Source organism: Misgurnus anguillicaudatus, chromosome 13 (assembly GCF_027580225.2).
Source record: "Misgurnus anguillicaudatus chromosome 13, ASM2758022v2, whole genome shotgun sequence".
NCBI classification, from domain to species: domain Eukaryota; kingdom Metazoa; phylum Chordata; class Actinopteri; order Cypriniformes; family Cobitidae; genus Misgurnus; species Misgurnus anguillicaudatus.
In genome coordinates, this window is record NC_073349.2 from 10,736,845 (window position 1) to 10,754,947 (window position 18,103).

Sequence of the window (18,103 nt, forward strand, 5' to 3'; positions counted from 1 at the left end):
GCAATGAGACATTTCAATAGAAAAGAGCTACCCTTGATTGTCAAACATCACATCTCCATACAAATGGTAAATCTGCAGACAGATAGATACTCTTGATTGTCAAACATCACATCTCCATACAAATGGTAGATGAGAGAATAAGAATACAAATGTATGACACCCTAAAGGTGTGTCTTGAAACCCAAATGTGTTGGAAATCCACTGTGAATCGTAGAAAGTTGCCTTCCTGGGCACTCATTTTGCCCCCATGCAGTGTCCTTTGGGGAGGTGCTATATTTATTCAGGAAATTATCTTACAACTGTTTGCAATCGCGGATTTTATAAGAATACCAAAAAGCGCGTCGAATTGCCTGACTCGTGTGTTTGTGTTCGCGTGAAATGTTTGGCGGAAGAACAAAGAAAACACTCGCGTCTGGAAATACTGACACACGCAAGTAAATAAGGATTTAGATGTCATGTTTGGTGCACTCGGATGAAACAACAAGGAGTGGAGAGACTGGATTGTGGATTGCGTATCCATTGACTGCAGGAGGCACGAGTTATGCATATGGATGTTTCTGCTCGTTCACTTCAATGGCAATTCAATATAAATACTAAGTATCTTAAAGATAATGTGTACAAAATAATCTTTGTCATATCTTTGTTAATAGGGTCAATGACGTGACATTTATTATTTTGTTTCTGTATGGTTCAATTAAATGTAAAAGGGTTAAAATTTCAAAATAAATTTGCAGATTACTTGCATACATTTTCTTTTTTCAAGGACCAAGTCTAAAATTTCTGGTTTTATTTAATTTAGAAAGAATATTTGGGGGATAATTGGAAAAATGTCAATGTAGTATAACCGGTCTGTGTCAATTGGTGTAACTACTTATTTTTTAAATAAAAAAATAATATTCATAAAAAATGTGTAATAAAATATAATCATCTAGTTTAGTGTAATATGATTTTTTACATACATTTTACATCATTTGTCAAAGATTATTTAGAAAACAGAGCTGTTTTCAGCATATGTCATAGATATGTACACTAGAGGTTGCCTTGGCTTCGGCAGTTCATTGGACCGAATGCGTCAAACAGAGCCGCCATCTTGAAACAGGGGAACCCCGCATCAGCGTCATTGTAGGCAATGGTGTAACGGAAATAAAATCACCATAAATCGTCATGAATGCGATTTTCTTGGTTTTCTTTTGGTTCGTTTCAACAGTCAGACATGTATTTAGCATTGAGTCCAGAAAAAAATTAAAGTTTTGATATTTTGAAAATCCACTTTTTCTAACTATAATGCATAGTGCTAGTAGGCCTAACATCCATACGCAGCACAAAAGTTCGGCATCGTCCATGAATTCGAAGTACAGGCGGAGATAGCAGCTTTACCTAGCTACTTCCTATGACAAGACCCCTGTTCCAAGATGGCGGCGGTTTTGACGCATGCTTAGAACCCCAAGGCGACATCTAGAGTATATATCTATGAGCATATGTCAGAACAAATATTACAAAAATGCATTCAAATTTACATTTAGAAATAACTAATGATATTTTAAAATGATTTTTTGATGATTACGCTTACATGCCATCAAGGTGGATAAAATATGTAATATTTCTCATTCTTTGGCGCAATTAGCTGTTACACCATTTGACATTTTCAGGTCCATTCAGTCTTAACTTTCATAAAAATGGTGCAAATGTAATTTTTTATTGCATAAAATTAACATAAATGCACTGAAATAAACCTGATGCGTGCTTTTAAAACAAGTTTTTTAAAAATATGTTTGAATTTCTCATCTTGCCAAACAGTTTTTGTCACTGACCCAATAACATTTTGTTTTGGACACTGATGCAGTTATTATCTTCCTATGGTGCAAAGAGGAAGTAAACTGCTCTGGTCTTGTGACATTTGCACTTTTCGTGTGACACTGCACATATTTTATTAAGACCCTTTATTATTTCCATAATTACAGTAAATGGACTAAAACAGCATTCACCCAGACATCTGACGACTCCGGGCCGGATCAGTGCTGTATCCAGGTCAAAGTCAGCAGCTCCGATGTGTATCCAACCAGGAGTCATCTGCTGTCTGGGCAGTTTTAGAGCTTTATAAATGTAAACCTTATTTACGGTGCCTATTGTGACCAATGGGATTAAATTTAAGGCAAATAAGTCTTAGCAAATATCTAACAGTATCTAAAGGCACCTGGCCATCTACACTGTCAAAAATGGTCAAAAATGGTCTCACTGGGACAGCACCCTTTAAAAACATCCTAATATGTAGCATTTAGGTACAAATTTGGGTTTTTTTAGGTGCAAAGGTGTGCTTTTTGAAAAGGTACCACCCCAGTGACATTTTTTAAAACATTTTCTGACAATGTACATACTGTAAGATAATTTTAGCAGCTAGGTCATTAATTTGCAAACTTACAGAGGCTTTATTTAAACAACCAATTATTTATTTAGTGATCATGAAATCTCTTACCAATGACTCGGAGCTCAGCATTGGCAAACACTCGGCCGTGGCGGTTTTCAGCGATACACTGGTACATCCCTGTATCTGTGAGAGTCAGACCGCTGATGGACAATGCACCATTTATAACCTGGATTCTATCCTGGAAACATAACAACAAATCCAGAATGATGCAACTATGACACATAAAACAAAAAATATATTTACATTAGATTTATGCAATTTGGCATATGCTTTTATTAAAAGAAACGTGGGAGAATGGTTTACAATAAAGCTACAGATACACTTTTATCAATATATTCTATATTTTTCAGTGAATTTTATAAAAAAGTGCTTTGTTTACAGTAAAGCTAAAGTTAACATTAGGGTGAGGTTTCAACTGTATTTGTCATTCAAAAATAGCATGTAATAATAACATACGTTGTATTTTATAGCATTGCTAAATTAAAGTGTACATATTATGCAATTTTTTAAAAGATTTAATAAGATAAGTCTCAAATGTGCCTTTAATGTGTCTGTGAAGTTTCAGCTCATATTACAAAATACTCCTATTTGGGTGGGAGCAATAAAGTGCTGTTATCATGTCTGTACATTTAAATGCAAATGAGCACTCCTCACTCCCTTAGCAACAGACAGTGGGCGCTTTCAGTTAAAAATAGATTTGATTCCTGTGAATACAGTCTGAGACAATAGTATATTTGTGCTATAACAAACACATTTAAAAAAGCTACTGGGTAAAATGAACCAGACAGTCAGTGGCCGTGGGCGGGGCTTTGTTTATGCTTTTTCTGCATATCTGATGTTAATCTAAAGTACCTATAGAGTAGTATTACATCCTTCATATCTCTGAAGAGTCTTTAGTTTTATCAGATTTATAAAAGACAGACCAGCTTTAGTGATTCTTTCTGATAACGTACAAAAAAAAAATTGGAAGGAGGAGTCACAGGCTGCGGGAGGAGCGATTCACGAGCCAAGCAACACTGTATACAAAACAACTTATGATCCACTACATGTTCATGTCGTTAATATTATATGCACTTATGTGTCGATTTCCAACATAACATAGAAGTCTTACTTATCGCATGCAACTCATGACCCAATTGGGACTTTTCAACGAAATCAAGTGGTAAACAAACACACACGCAAAACTCCACTGCGACCCCAGATTACAAACTATATCCATTGTTTCCATAATGTTGGCTTTCTTCTCCTTACATCTAAAAGCACACTTCTTCTTTCATGCCATTGTTAAGTCTTGATATAAAACAAAGCTGTCGCGTGAATAGCTCACGTATAGTTTACCCCTGATACGTCAGCTGGACCCGAAAACTTTCCGAAACTTGTAGGGCATTCGACACAAAAATACTCTATAACATGTCCAACTGCTTTTGTGACACTTTGTCTATGTTCAGCATGAAGAAACCAACTCTAAAACTGTTTTATTAAGTCAGAATGCATGAAATACCATTGACCATTGAGGTAAGTGCAGATACTATACAACACAGTCCATGGCGTTTTAGTTAAGCCTTGTTAATTACAACTAATAATGAAAGTAATAAGTTCAGAGAAAAATCAAACGAGGAACATACTTTTAAACAACTGATAGGTGTTATGGAAACTGAACGACGGATGGATTTAAGCCCACAGTAGCTTTTGGAGAACTGCTGATGGTTGGGGTGTAATTTAGCAAAACATTCAATCGTAAAGCCCTGTTACGCTGCTCACTTGAGTGCAAACAATATGAAAGGTGCATTCAGGTTGAATGAAGCGATATATAAATGGCTCAGATATCTGTGCATGCTGGCACTTCAGAGTTTGATGCCGTTTGCTTTACGCAACCCGAGTTACATTGTTCCAGTGCAGCTGAGAAAAAATATATCTCTGCCTATGTGACCTGCTCACCGGGGACTGTCGTACAATCTAACCGGCATTACACACAGACAACCTAATACCAGCATGTGTGCTGTGTTGACGGGAATAAGACAGAGAAGATCAGCACAGCCTCTAGCAGAGACAAATGGTGGCATAAATCAGGTTTATGGGGGTAATTAATTAGGGGTGACATTCCACTGAAATCAGCAGTTTCCCCCTCGGTGGGCTGCGGTGTTCAGTGGACTCTACTGCACAGACTGATTAAGTTGCCCACCTGAATAGACATCACATAGATTGTCCTATAACAGTATGATTGTTGACTTGCATGTGTGTTATTGTTGCTGTATTGTTTACACAATTGTGCGATTTTGTTTGCTCATTGAAACTTTAAGTTGACATTGAGGAGAAAATCAAAGAGAAAAATTTAGTTGTATATACAGTGAGGAAAATAAATATTTGAACACCCTGCTATTTTGCCAGTTCTCCCACATAGAAATCATGAAGGGGTCTGAAATTGTCATCGTAGGTGCATGTTTATTGTGAGAGACATAATCTAAAAAAAAATCCAGAAATCACAATATATGATTTTTTTAGACTCTTTGTTTGTATGATGCAGCTGCAAATAAGCATTTGAACACCTGTCTATCAGCTAGAATTCTGACCCTCAAAGACCTGTTAGTCTGCCTTTAAAATGTCCACCTCCACTCCATTTATTATCCTTAATTAGATGCACCTGTTTGAGGTTGTTAGCTGCATAAAGACACCTGTCCACCCCATACAATCAGTAAGAATCCAACTACTAACATGGCCAAGACCAAAGAGCTGTCCAAAAAGACTAGAGACAGAATTGTACACCTCACAAGGCTGGATAGGGCTACGAGGAAATTGCCAAGCAGCTTGGTGAAAAAAGGTTCACTGTTAGAGCAATCATTAGAAAATGGAAGAAGCTAAACATGACTGTCAATCTCCCTCGGACTGGGGCTCCATGCAAGATCTCACCTTGTGAGGTCTCAATGATCCTAAGAAAGGTGAGAAATCAGCCCAGAACTACACTGGAGAAGCTGGTTAATACCTGAAAAGAGCTGGGACCACCGTTTCCAAGGTTACTGTTGGTAATAGACTAAGACGGCATGGTTTGAAATCATGCATGGCTCAGAAGGTTCCCCTACTTAAACCAGCACATTTCCAGGCCATTCTTCTTAAGTTTGCCAATTACAATTTAGATGATCCAGGGGAGTCATGGGAGAAAGTCATGTGGTCAGATGAGACCAAAATAGAATTTTTTGGTCATAATTCCACTAAATGTGTTTGGAGGAATAAGAATGATGAGTACCATCTCAATAACACCATCCCTACTGTGAAGCATGGGGGTGATAGCATCATGCTTTGTGGGGGTTTTTCTGCACATGGGACAGTTCTGCACTGTATTAAGGAGAAGATGACCGGGGCCATGTATTGTGAGATTTTGGGGAACAACCTCCTTCCCTCAGTTAGAGCATTGAAGATGGGTCAAGGCTGGGTCTTCCAACATGACAATGACCAGAAGCACACAGCCAGGATAACCAAGGAGTGGCTCTGTAAGAAACATATCAATTCTGGTGTGGCCCAGCCAGTCTACAGTCCTAAACTCAGTAGAGAATCTTTGGAGGGAGCTCAAACTCTGTGTTTCTCAGTGACAGGCCAGAAACCTGAATGATCTAGAGAAGATCTGTGTGGAGGAGTGGGACAAAATCCCTCCTGCAGTGTGTGCAAACCTGGTGAAAAACTACAGGAAACGTTTGACCTCTCTAATTGCAAACAAAGGCTACTGTACCAAATATTAACATTGACTTTCTCAGGTGTTCAAATACTTATTTGCAGCTGTATCATACAAATAAATAGCTACAAAAATCGTATAGTGTGATTTCTAGATTTTTTTAGATTATGTCTCTCACAGTGAACATGCACCTACGATGACAATTTCAGACCCCTCCATGATTTCTAATTGGGGGAACTTGCAAAATAGCAGGGCGTTCAAATACTTATTTTCCTCACTGTATATAACTGAAAATAAATAACAATTCATAAAGGCTGAAATGACAACAACAGTGCAATAAATTTACTATAATTGGATGCCATGCATTTCACTTGAGATAGGGAGAATATTCCAGAAAAGTCTTAGATTATATGTGAATCATATTTGACACGTACACAACGCACACTGCGATGTAGCATTTGTCATGTAACTAGTCAGAAAAACAGCTTGTTACTGGTAGCTGGCAAGAAAAAAAAGGTGGCTTTGTATTTTCATTGTAATCAAATAACACACGCCACCCCCCACCTCTCTTTCTCCAACTACACGGATGACCTCTGGTCTGGAGATTGATCAAATGCTGAGTTAGCTGATCGTGACATTTACAAAATGCTAACACCTCGGCTCATTAAGAGTGCAGCGTCTCACGCTGAGATTCCAGTGTGTGTTCTCTGTCTCTCAGAGTGATAAAACAAGCTCTGCTCTACGTGATATTAAAGCCAAGCACAGAATTGCTTCGAATCTTACAGATCTCTAAAAATACGCAAGTTTTATGCAGAATCCTAAAAATAAAAGTCACAATACGCAAGGTGAGAGAAAACCAGAATTTTGGTTGCGATAAGAGTGCTGGAACTTCCTTGAGCATTGTATATCTCGCAACAGTCTTTATTTTACATTAACACTAAACAACCAACTTGAATCCTTTATCACCTTCCTAAATCTGCTAACTTGGCTTCCCAGCTCCATTTGTACTAAAGATACAGTAAATCCCATTACTCAGAAGACCTTCAGCTCTCCAACTTTAATCACCCACCTCGAATGACTCCAACGGTTCTCCGTTCTTCAGCCACCTGTAAGAGGGTTTGGGCTTGGCGCTCGCCTTACACTCCCAGAGCAGAGATTCATCGATGGCTTTCTGCATATCCTGGGGCTTCTCAACCAGATGAGGGGGTGCTGAGAGCCAACAACAAACAAACAGGGCATGCCAGATGAAAATGAATTTTTCAACAGCTCTCTTGACTCTCAGACAGACTTATGGAGTTGACTATTGATTAACCCCTTGGACAAATTGGTAAACAAACCAAGCAGTTTATCAGCCAATGAATGAACAAATCCAGACGATCAACAAGGCATTAAAATGAATAGCATATTACTGCATCAATAATTCATAAGGTGTACTATTTAGGTAGCCATAACACCAAAACACAGCAAGCAATAATGTCTCGGCTAGTAACTCACTTTTAGACAAAATAAACTTGAATTTAGTTACCTGTCGTTTTTGCCAAAATAACTAGCGAGATGTGTGATATTCCATCATGAAAGGTGTTTCATTTCATTTCATTTATTTATTTACTTTATTTAATTTATTTTTGCTCTATGGTTAGATGTCAATTTCATTTTCAATGAGAGCCCAAATTTAGCCTTGTTTTATCCTAGACGTCTGGGTTGCATTTGGACAGCTATTAGACATCTTGTAATCGAAAAATTGCTTGCTGGGTTATGTATTAATACAGCTAAGAAGATGGCTTGTATTGCAAATTCTTGATATAAGTCAATATGATTTACATTAGCATTCAGTTAACTTCAGAATCTGTCATAGCGTATTGCAAACACAGACAAAGGTAATGGCTATCGGTCTCACTCTTGGACCTCATCATTTTGGTGTTGCCCATTATGTAATGAATAACAGATGCTCATATTGATTATTCCATAAGCCCAACAGCACTGATAGATGTCTAGTTGGGTACAGACTATAAAGGGTTATGGATTTTTACCTGCCAAATCATTGCGATGACAAATAATTACAACATAGAAGGATAATCGTGAAAATCTGGCATCCAGGTCATACAACCTCACGTGGTTATCAATTAAACCACAGTATGCGAATCAATGATAAAAGCCCATATATCAAAGCATTCATAAACACCTTAACCATTATGGTGCAAAATGTAAATCTCAGAATAAAGCATAATTAGACAAACCATTATTGCAACTAGATCAAATCAAGACTGAATAAGGCTTATTGTGCAAACAGTGCATGACTACAACGCGCGTATGCCTCAATATTCAGATCATATTTTTTCCCCAGAAATCTCATTTTGTGTTTACAGAATGGCTACTCATGGGGGTATGTAAATGATGTCTCAACGTTAGTTTGCAATGTGAACTGTAATGAAACATTTCCGACTTACCGTAAAAAGAGAGCCGGCCCATTACCGTGTTTTTGCCTCTGGAGTTCTCAGCCACACATTCATACTGCCCTGCATCTTCCTGTTGAAAATACGGGATCTCCAAAACTCCACTGGATTTACTAACATCCACTTTTCTGGGAATGGGAATTTCATCTGGTCTTCTCCAGCTGATCACAGGAACTGGACTGAAATCAAGCGATATCTGATTGTTCAATGCAGTATGTTTCCCTTCAAACTAGATTTTACTAAATAAACTACAATTTTAAGATATCCAATACAATCATATTTGATTCTTCTAGGAACAGTACTCCCCCATCTGCAATATTTTGGGGAGGCAGACACCCTACTTAAAAAAACAGCTAAGACCAGCTGATAGCTGTAAAGGTGGCAGCAGCTGGTTTTAGATAATCCTCCAAGCCTGGCAAAGCTGGTCAAACTGGTGGGTCAGCTGGTCTTCCAGCCTGACTGTCTAAGTCCAGCTAAGTGACCAAAACACAGCTAGACCATCTTGCTACACCAGCAAAACCAGCTTAAATCAAGCTGGGAGACCAGCTAAAACCAGCTCACCATTAGGGAGTAGTAGGGAGTAGCTGCATTTCCATAACCCTTCGAATTGCTCAATTGTATTGGCAAATTATAAATGCGCCAAATAGAACAGTGCTGCAATGTCGCATAAACTCCTATATTTCGGGGAAAAAAAATATTTTGGGGGAGGTACTTTGTCAGTCAATTCGAAAAAGGAATATATCACAAAATTGCTAAAGGGGGTCACACACCGGACGAGACACTTAAATCTTGCTTAAATCTAGGGATGGGCATGGATATTCAAATATTCGATCGGCAATAATATTTCGAATTTAAAAAACGCTATTCGAATGTTTGTTTGTTTTCAATGTGTCACCACCAAAGGGTTACGACTTATTTAATGCTTCTTCACTTCATCTATACTGTCTTTTACAGACTTAAATGTAAAATATACATGAACATTAATTTGTATGTATTTCTGATTGTTTGGCAATGCAGATTGCAGACGAATTTAAGTTTTCCTTTTATCTCCGGGTTTGTCCGCGGCGCGCCACTGGTTCAGTGAGGGCTCACGTGTTATTAAACGTGCTTCTCCGCCGCCCGCATCAACACATCATGAGAGATTTGTAAGCTTTCTGTTATAAAGTCTACTTTATTTTGTTAATCACGAGACAGACACGGAGAACGAAATGAAACAGAGAACATTTATTATATGCGGTGCTCTTTCGAAAATGAACCGGATGACTGCACATGGCTGTTTAAAAGCAAAGCTCCGTCTTAGTGAAATCTTGTTAAATTAAGCTAACATTAGTAACTTTGCACAGTCAACAATAATGTATCGAGCCAGCTTACGTTATTTGTAAAATAATTTTAAATACAGATATTCAATCTTGTTCAATCCGTCTGTTGAATTTATCGGATAACCATCATCATGAGGAAGAGTTTTCTCCGCAGCACCGGCATTATTGTATCTAGTCAGAAGAACAGGCTTTCACCGAAGCAGGTAGGATAAATATGTTTTCCTTTATTCACAAATACATGTCAAACTAAACAGAAGATATTTATGGCGACTGGGCAGTTGGTTATGTAGATGTGTTTTTTCGTTCAAACTTTAGTCCTCAAACTTCGCTTAGATTTGGGGTTAGTGTATAATATTTGGTTTAATATAATCAAACAGTAATGAATTCATACTAACGACCGACTTGAAACTAAGGATTTGACTTAGACTTCGCTCTGCACTCCCGATGTACGATACCCCCGAGTTGTCCTAGACGCGGCGCAACGCGGCGCTTCTCGTCCGGTGTGCAACCCCCTTAAGGTTTCTTCGAATGTACAGGTCACCTGACGTTGTGTAAACGTCACATGACATTCTTTGAATATGGCGCGGTATGTTCGGAGGACAAGACAAAAGAGATGTGGTCGACTTCATAGGGCGTCATAAGAACCGTCAAGCGCATGACATTATTGAAATGACTTATCACGAGAAAACAAAATTACATTTTATTCGCATGATATCTGTTACTGGAAACGCCAATATTTCGCAGTAGTTTTTGGTTGACATTTAGAAAATAGCGCTTAAGCTTTGTTCAAATCTTTAGTGGAAATGCAGCTTGTGACAGTCCTGCCCCAAACTCACACTATTAATAAACCGTTGTTGTGTTGGGCTGGTCAGGATGCTCAAACAGAGTTTACATTTTTCAGGTAAATCAACCTGAACCTGACATATTTCAGTTGTTTCTGCACATTACATTTGAATGGTAGAAAGTATTTTAACATCAAAACTATTACAAACTTTAGCTTTAAAGGACTTTCACAGCATTCACTCCTGTTATGACTGGCTCTGAATTATTATAGAAATCCCATTAGCTTTCTTTTCATGTTCAAGATTTACAAAACTCAGAAGAAGTATGTGTTGAAACAGAATAACTAAGCATGACATCATTTCACACGGCGTGAATGACAGTTTAGCAAAAAAGCAGTCGAAGTCGGTGAGCTGCGCTCCCATGTAATATTCATGAAAACAGAAAGTATAAACTGTAATGCATTTACTTTCCCAAAGCGAAGCACTCCAGTTTCACTGTTAACCCTTTCGCAACAGCCAAGACCTCTGGAAACTGAACTTCAATTTTTGGCTCATATTCACCCATGATGCCTGAAACACAGAAACATTTTATATCAAAATGGTAAAAGCCACAAACAAGCTCTTTTAATGAAATTAATTCAAAATGAGACATCACCATCGATGCGGAGCACAAGTGGTGTAGGAGGTCCCTGCACTCTAGTTTGGGTCACCGTGTTGGTCACGACACAAGTGTAGTTTCCAACGTCCGATGGCTCAACTTTAGCGATGTACAGGTTGCCCGTTTTCTGCGAGACGAAGCGCCGCGTGTCCTGCTTCACGAATGAGGGATATTCGTTGAAGATCCATGAAAAGGTCAACTCTGTAGGAAAGACAGGAGACAAATACCAGCTAAACCATATTACTTGTGTTATCAAAAACAGAAATAATGCATTACAGCTCAAATACCTATTGATGAGAGTAACAAAGTCAAATAGATAGAAATTTCCAAAACATATGGTTAAAGCTGAAATCCGTAACTATCTATCTGACTATCCATCCATCAATCTATTGGTTCAAATAAAGTATAAAAACCAAGTAAACACATGGTTTTATTAAACAAAAGATTAATCTATCTGCCTATCTGCCTGCCCGTCCACCCACCTACCTGTCTGTCTACCTTCCCATCTATCCATCCATGCATCCATCCAACTCCTTAATATCTCTAAGCTCATTTAAAAGAACAAAGTAGTCTATAGTAGAGCTGTGTGTGTGCTTGTCAAAAAACATTCAAGCAGTGTCCTGCTTTCTTCCAAACACACAAGTGATTTCAGCCTTCAGTGAGTTTAAAAGGTCCAGCTCCATTAAAGCAATAAGGTCTGATGTGTTTGGACTGACACTAAACACAGTAATCACGACAGCAGGGTGTTCACACAGCAGTGCACCACAAGTCAACTAAGGTAAAACTGGCAAGTGGTACAGCTTGCTAGGTAGTGCAGATTCCATACATTTATAACGTGTTATTTTAATTATTTAAAGCTGCAATGTGAAGATTTTAAGAGGCATTTAGCAGTAAGACTGTGAATTGCAACCAAGGGGCAACTTTCCAATCTCTACCGTGAAGCCAGTACGGATGTACTGCAATTCATCGACTAGCCGCTAGAGTCTGGCTCCAAAAGGGAGTCAATTCCCATTATGTTAAAATGCCCAACTTTACAACAGAAATAAATGTGTTGACATGCCTGGTACAAAAAGTGATTTTGATCCAATAGTTAATCTTGCCTTTGATGACAACTGTGAGGGGGTGATTTTTTTTGTAACTCATCCATTTAAACTATATTAAGCCTTACATTTCTGCATAATTAAGGGCATGGCCAGTTGAGTGATGGGTGAACTGCCACTGCAGTCACTACAGTCGAGCTAAGTGTGTGTGGTATCAGCAACCAGCCACTTTATATATGTCCCGCCTCTTTATCCATTTTTGGTTATCTCCGAGTGATGCGCGGTAACGCAATGACAAGATGCCGACGGCAGGCCGTGCCAACTATTGGCTTCAAAAAAGTTCTTTACAAACTTATTCATGAATATGAGTCATGTGACCTTTTACGTCATTCCAGTTACCTGCCACCATCTTAAATACCTACCGAGTACCAGTAGGCTAAGGCTACTGACAAGCATTGGCTAGCTTGCTATGATTTACGGGTTTCTTATCTTTTACTGTCTATGATTTTTACGGATATGGGAAATGGCTACGAAAGACAACATTTCGCACCTCGACTGTCATTAAAAGAAACGCTACTTAAAAAATATCTTGGTTAGGGTGTGATGCCTACGCAATCCCTGATGCGTTCTTCCAGCCGCTGTCCGCTGCTAACGAACTACCACTATTTTTACAACAGAACTAAGAAGGCACGACACAACATGAAACTTTGCTCGAAGTATCACATGGATCTCTACACATGAACGTGAGCATTGAGAACTTTGTTTGTGTACACAGAGTTTACTAAAAAGAAAGGTTTTGAACAACTGACCTTAGCTGTTTTGGTGTCCGCTCGCCATCTTTTCCAGATATAAAGAATCGATTTCCGAATGCGAAAGAATGAATCTCATATGAGGCTCCCTTTTCAACTAGAAGGTCAATATTGTTTTTCACTTGCAACATAACAACGAATTATCCCTGCATTTATATGAAACTATGCTTTAGGAGCTATCCATCTTTACTCTCCTCCCTCCTTACGTTGAATTCGGAGATCGATACATCTTGACTTGCAAGATGGCGGCGAGCGGACACCAAAACAGCCAAAGTCAGTTGTTCAAAACCTTTCTTTTTAGTAAACTCTGTGTACACAAACAATGTTTTCAATGCTCGAGTTCACAGGTGATCCTTCGAGCAAAGTATCATGTTGTGTCGAGCCTCTTAGTGTTGTAAAAATAGCGATTTTGATGCTCACAACATATTGATGGCATAGCTTCTAGTTCTTTTGCGACCACTTCAGGTACTCAAAATGGCAGAAGACAAGTTTGAATAGGGGACGTCATGAACCCTACGTTCATATTTTTTACAGTCTACGATTGCAACTAAAGGCTCAGTCCATGGCTCACCCCTCCCTTTCGAATTGTACAGAGAAGCTACGGTAGCCACCACTGGACAAACACGTCATCATCGGTGTATATAGATATTACGTCTCATTCTAAGGTAATAAAAACATAATGGTTGATTATATTAGGTCTTTATACACCACTGGTAATACAATTACATACATTATATTGTACTGCATTTCTATCAAAAGATACTTTTAAAATGTACACACTGCACCTTTAAGTCACAAAAACTAATTAAGGCAAAACTGATTATACAAGTGTATCTATAGAAAGGAAACACAACTGAATATTTGACAGGTTAACCACATTTTCAGCAAAATAATAAAATGCTTGACTTTTTGGAGCTTCAGTAAACACAGTGGACCTCATTTTAGTTTCTCGTGCTGACATAGCCAATTGTGCTTCCTTTAATAAGGTGTTTTTGAAAGTGCCCTGTGTTTTCGGTCTTAAAGGCCAGACTAAGTTCTTTGCACTTTGTTGTTGAAAATGCCAACAATCTAAATCAGCATACAATTGCTACTGAATCTAAATGTCTTCACCACTTCAAAAATAATAAACTGTAAAATGGCTCATTCTGACCTTTTAAGTGCAACCACTCATAGAGTTAACGGCAAACGCAATTGAAAACCGTCGGTGTGTTGTATAGTGTGCCATTTAATGACATTAAATCAAGAGCAAAAAGAGAGGTAATATGTAGGGGGTGTGACGACAATATTTAAACTTCACAACAAAATTTCTCATCGAGGTAAAAAGTGATATCGGTGTCTGGTGATATCAGCATTAAGTTAATTTTGTGAAAACCTTTTACCGTGCATGCATTATATTATTCTGAGTTTTACTGCGTGTGCTTTTGGTTTCCAATAATGTTCATTTGGGAACTCATAAAAAGCCTGAGGTGTGGATGCAGCAGTTCAAACCCTCGCTCTGAGTTTAGATCATGATTTAATGTCTTGCTCAAGAATATCAATATCGGTAATGTTTTCAACTACTTGTAAATCGTGAGAAAATTTCCATTCAAAACATTGACACGGGGCAGTGCAATCTCCTGTCAATGACGTTAATATCCATGTGACCCTTTGTCACCGCCTTTATTGACGTAAAAACCACATGACAACAGTGGTCGAGTTGGAAAAAATAAAATGGCGGCCAATGAAGCGACTGGAGCACAAATTTAGTGTAAATAAAGGTATATTTTCACTTTTTACACATTTTAATTGCATTTCTAGCAAGAAATTAGTATTATAGTTTTCAAATATGTGATTAGTTATCACAAAGGCGCTCTCTGTTTATATTTCAAACATGCTGCCTTTGAAGTGCGTCCGAAAGCCTTTCTCTGAGCTGCCTTCATGCCTCCGAAGTCATTTCCTCATGAGGCAGCGAGGCAACAAGCCTTGAGTTTTAGGATGCAGCCAGTGTCGTGGACAAATGCGGAACTATGCGTTAGCGCCTGTCGGGCTACGCGCTTGCTTATGGACTTATGGATTACTCTTTACTGTCTGCCGCTGGTTGTGTCAGCAAAGACAGCTCCCGTAAGCGTACGGGCCAACCAAACGACCCAAGAAGAGTTTGGAACAAAACGAGGGAGGATCAATTTGTTGTTGCATTATCTGAATAGAGAGAGCTTCGCGACAACATTTAACTAGACAGAGATTCTGATCCTGCTTGTGTTTTATGCAATGGGTGAGTTGTTTTGATTCGTAACCCTTCAAAAAACGTATGCTATTATGTTGATCACAACATTAGTGTGTAGATTGTAATCAGTGCGTCTTCCCGCCGACGATATGCACATCAAGAGGTATTGTACAGCAATATAAATGGTCATTTTAAGACACTTCACAATAAGATTTGTACTGTCAATACATTATGTGAAAAATCATTGTAGATTGTAAGTTAAAAACTTAATTCTGTGCTGTGTTAACCATCGAATTTGGACTAATACTGTAACATCTAACAATTTCATTTTGAACATCAAATATAAACTTACATAATGAAATAAACAATGTCATCAAACGCAACATTTATAAGACTTGATTACCTTATCCGTCAACGTAATTTCTCGTTCGCGTCTGATTGATGGCCATCAGCGGTTGAGTTAAAGACTACAAATCCCATAATTCCACACTGCTTCAGAGCGTCATAAAACAACATTTGATCTGGCGCCATCTAGCGGCGCAGATAATACAAATTTCATCTTTAAGTGTTTTAGAAAAAAGTAAACTTATTTCAAGATTTTTTTCTCCCCCATTGGCAGATATTTTTTTTCTTTTTTTTAAGCACAAATTCACTTAAATTGCATATTTTTGTCAACTTTTTTTCTTAGGTCATTTTGCCTATCAAGAAAAAGCATCCTCATTTAAAAATTTTTAGATATTTCTACCGAAATCAAGACAAAAATACTATGTAAGAAAGTCATTTTTTTTTCAAAGGTTATTGCTCACTTAGGTCTATTTTAATACAAAAAATAAAAATAAAAAATTACTTCCTTATCAATTAACAAAATAATTGTTGGTGACTATCCTACATTAATTAAAACATTTAAAATTATGCAATTTCAGTTGAATACAATTCATATATTTTTATCATTGATGAGTGAAGTGTAAAAATCTCGTCCTCATGAACCTAATCTTGTGTCTCGTCTCGTGGAGTAAGTGTCTCATCACTCCCCTAGTAATATCTGTTTACACTGTTATATGGGCAGTAAATTTGAAAAGCCTTTAATGATTTGAGCTAATTACAGGGAACCATAATTGCTGGTTGAGAGAGGCAAGATTAAACAAAATATTTCCTCTCTGACTTAACATCTGTATATATCATTTTCAACATGTGAGAAAATTCTGAGTAAAGATTGAAATCAATGTCAAAATCAATGATCCTAATATAATCATTAAATTATGAGACTTTAGCCTGGATTTCAAAGACAGGGTCACAAACTGTAAACAATAAAATGCCTCACCTCCCATATGCGGTGGAGGACCACAGAGAAGAACCACACCTTGCCCTTCTCTGACACTCACCGGACTTCTCCTTTGAGTTTTAAACTCTTCAAGGTCTACAGAAAAAAACAGACGAAAAAGACCGGAATTAACAAAACTGGTTGTTTCTTTAAACAATGTTTACCATTTTATCTGGGCATCATGTATAATCCCTTCAATGACACAGTTAGTTCATACAAAAATGAAAATTCTGTTGTGTTGTTTTCACCATAATACTTAATTCTGTGTAACTGGAACCTGTTGTACACAATCATGGACACATAAATTGCTTCACGTTCTAAGAAAAATATTTGGTTATTATATTTATTGGTTCTTCCAAACCCCAAAATTATACATTTCCAATAGAAATCGCTGGTAGAAATCTAAAAAAAGAGAAACCAAAACTCAAGTCTTAGGAGGTTAAGAATACATTTTTAACTTTATCTTTATAGTTATTATCCTTTGTGTGGACAGACCTTTACTTTTGCCTGGAAGCATCATAAAAGTGAATGACTTTGGAATATAATGCACAAGTCATAAAGACTGCTTTTTATGACACCTTTATAGTGCCTTTGTGTCCATTTTGACACATAGAAATTGTAAAAGCACGGATTGCATTCTTTAAACTTTCCCCTTTTGTGTTCCATTGAATAAGTAACACAGCTTTGGAAGGATATAAGGAAGATCAAATGTTGGGAACATTTTTATTATATTCAGTGCAGTGTTGTAGTCGAGACCACCTTAACCGTGACCAAGACCAGGCCGTGTCAAGACCAAAACAAGAGGAAGATTTTTAGAGGCCGAGACTAAGACAAGACTGAAATCACTGATATCAGTTGCCTCCCCTTGCAAATAGCGCACTAACTTTGAATCTGCTGACCATTTGCATTCACACGAACCTGAATACATCTTACTGACCACGGTTGTGCTTTATATTTTTTATAGTTTGTGAGGTGCACACCACCCTGAGTCGCACTTCACCACCTAAACCGAGACCAAGACCAGACCGTGTCAAGATCAAGACTTTGAGGGGCTGAGACCAAGACAAGACAGAGACCAAAAACAATTGAGTCAGAGGCAAGACCAAGGCTGGTCTCGAGTACTACAACACTAGTTACAGAATCATGCGTGCTAAGAATTTAATAACTTTTACGCAATTGTGAAAAACTAAGTGAAAATCATAAATTATAGAATAAAAGGGCTGGTCACATTATAGCGATAACTATATTACCGCCAAGACCGCGTGTGCCTCATACATCTAGAAAAGTAAAGCTGCTGGCTCTTTGATTGCCCCCTGGTGGCTGGCTGCAGTACAAGTCATAAACCCCGTCATTTCCATTTAAACAAACAGGACTCGGGTCAAAATAAAAATTAAACTACCCTTCCAATAAAATTTTATGAAAGATGGTT

General features: G+C 38.0%; 1 protein-coding gene across 3 annotated transcripts in view; it reads right to left on the reverse strand.

Moving 5' to 3' along the window:
- The window catches only part of cntn3a.1 (contactin 3a, tandem duplicate 1), a 114,919-nt gene that overhangs the window by 45,680 nt on the left and 51,136 nt on the right, over positions 1–18,103 (reverse strand). For all 3 annotated transcript variants that reach the window (XM_055187504.2, XM_055187505.2, XM_055187503.2), the window contains 6 exons: positions 16,675–16,770; positions 11,299–11,502; positions 11,111–11,213; positions 8,537–8,721; positions 7,159–7,298; positions 2,474–2,603 (listed from right to left, as the gene is read on the reverse strand). In XM_055187504.2, the coding sequence (XP_055043479.2) occupies positions 2,474–2,603; positions 7,159–7,298; positions 8,537–8,721; positions 11,111–11,213; positions 11,299–11,502; positions 16,675–16,770 (858 nt within the window). The remainder of the gene's footprint in view (positions 1–2,473; positions 2,604–7,158; positions 7,299–8,536; positions 8,722–11,110; positions 11,214–11,298; positions 11,503–16,674; positions 16,771–18,103) is intronic.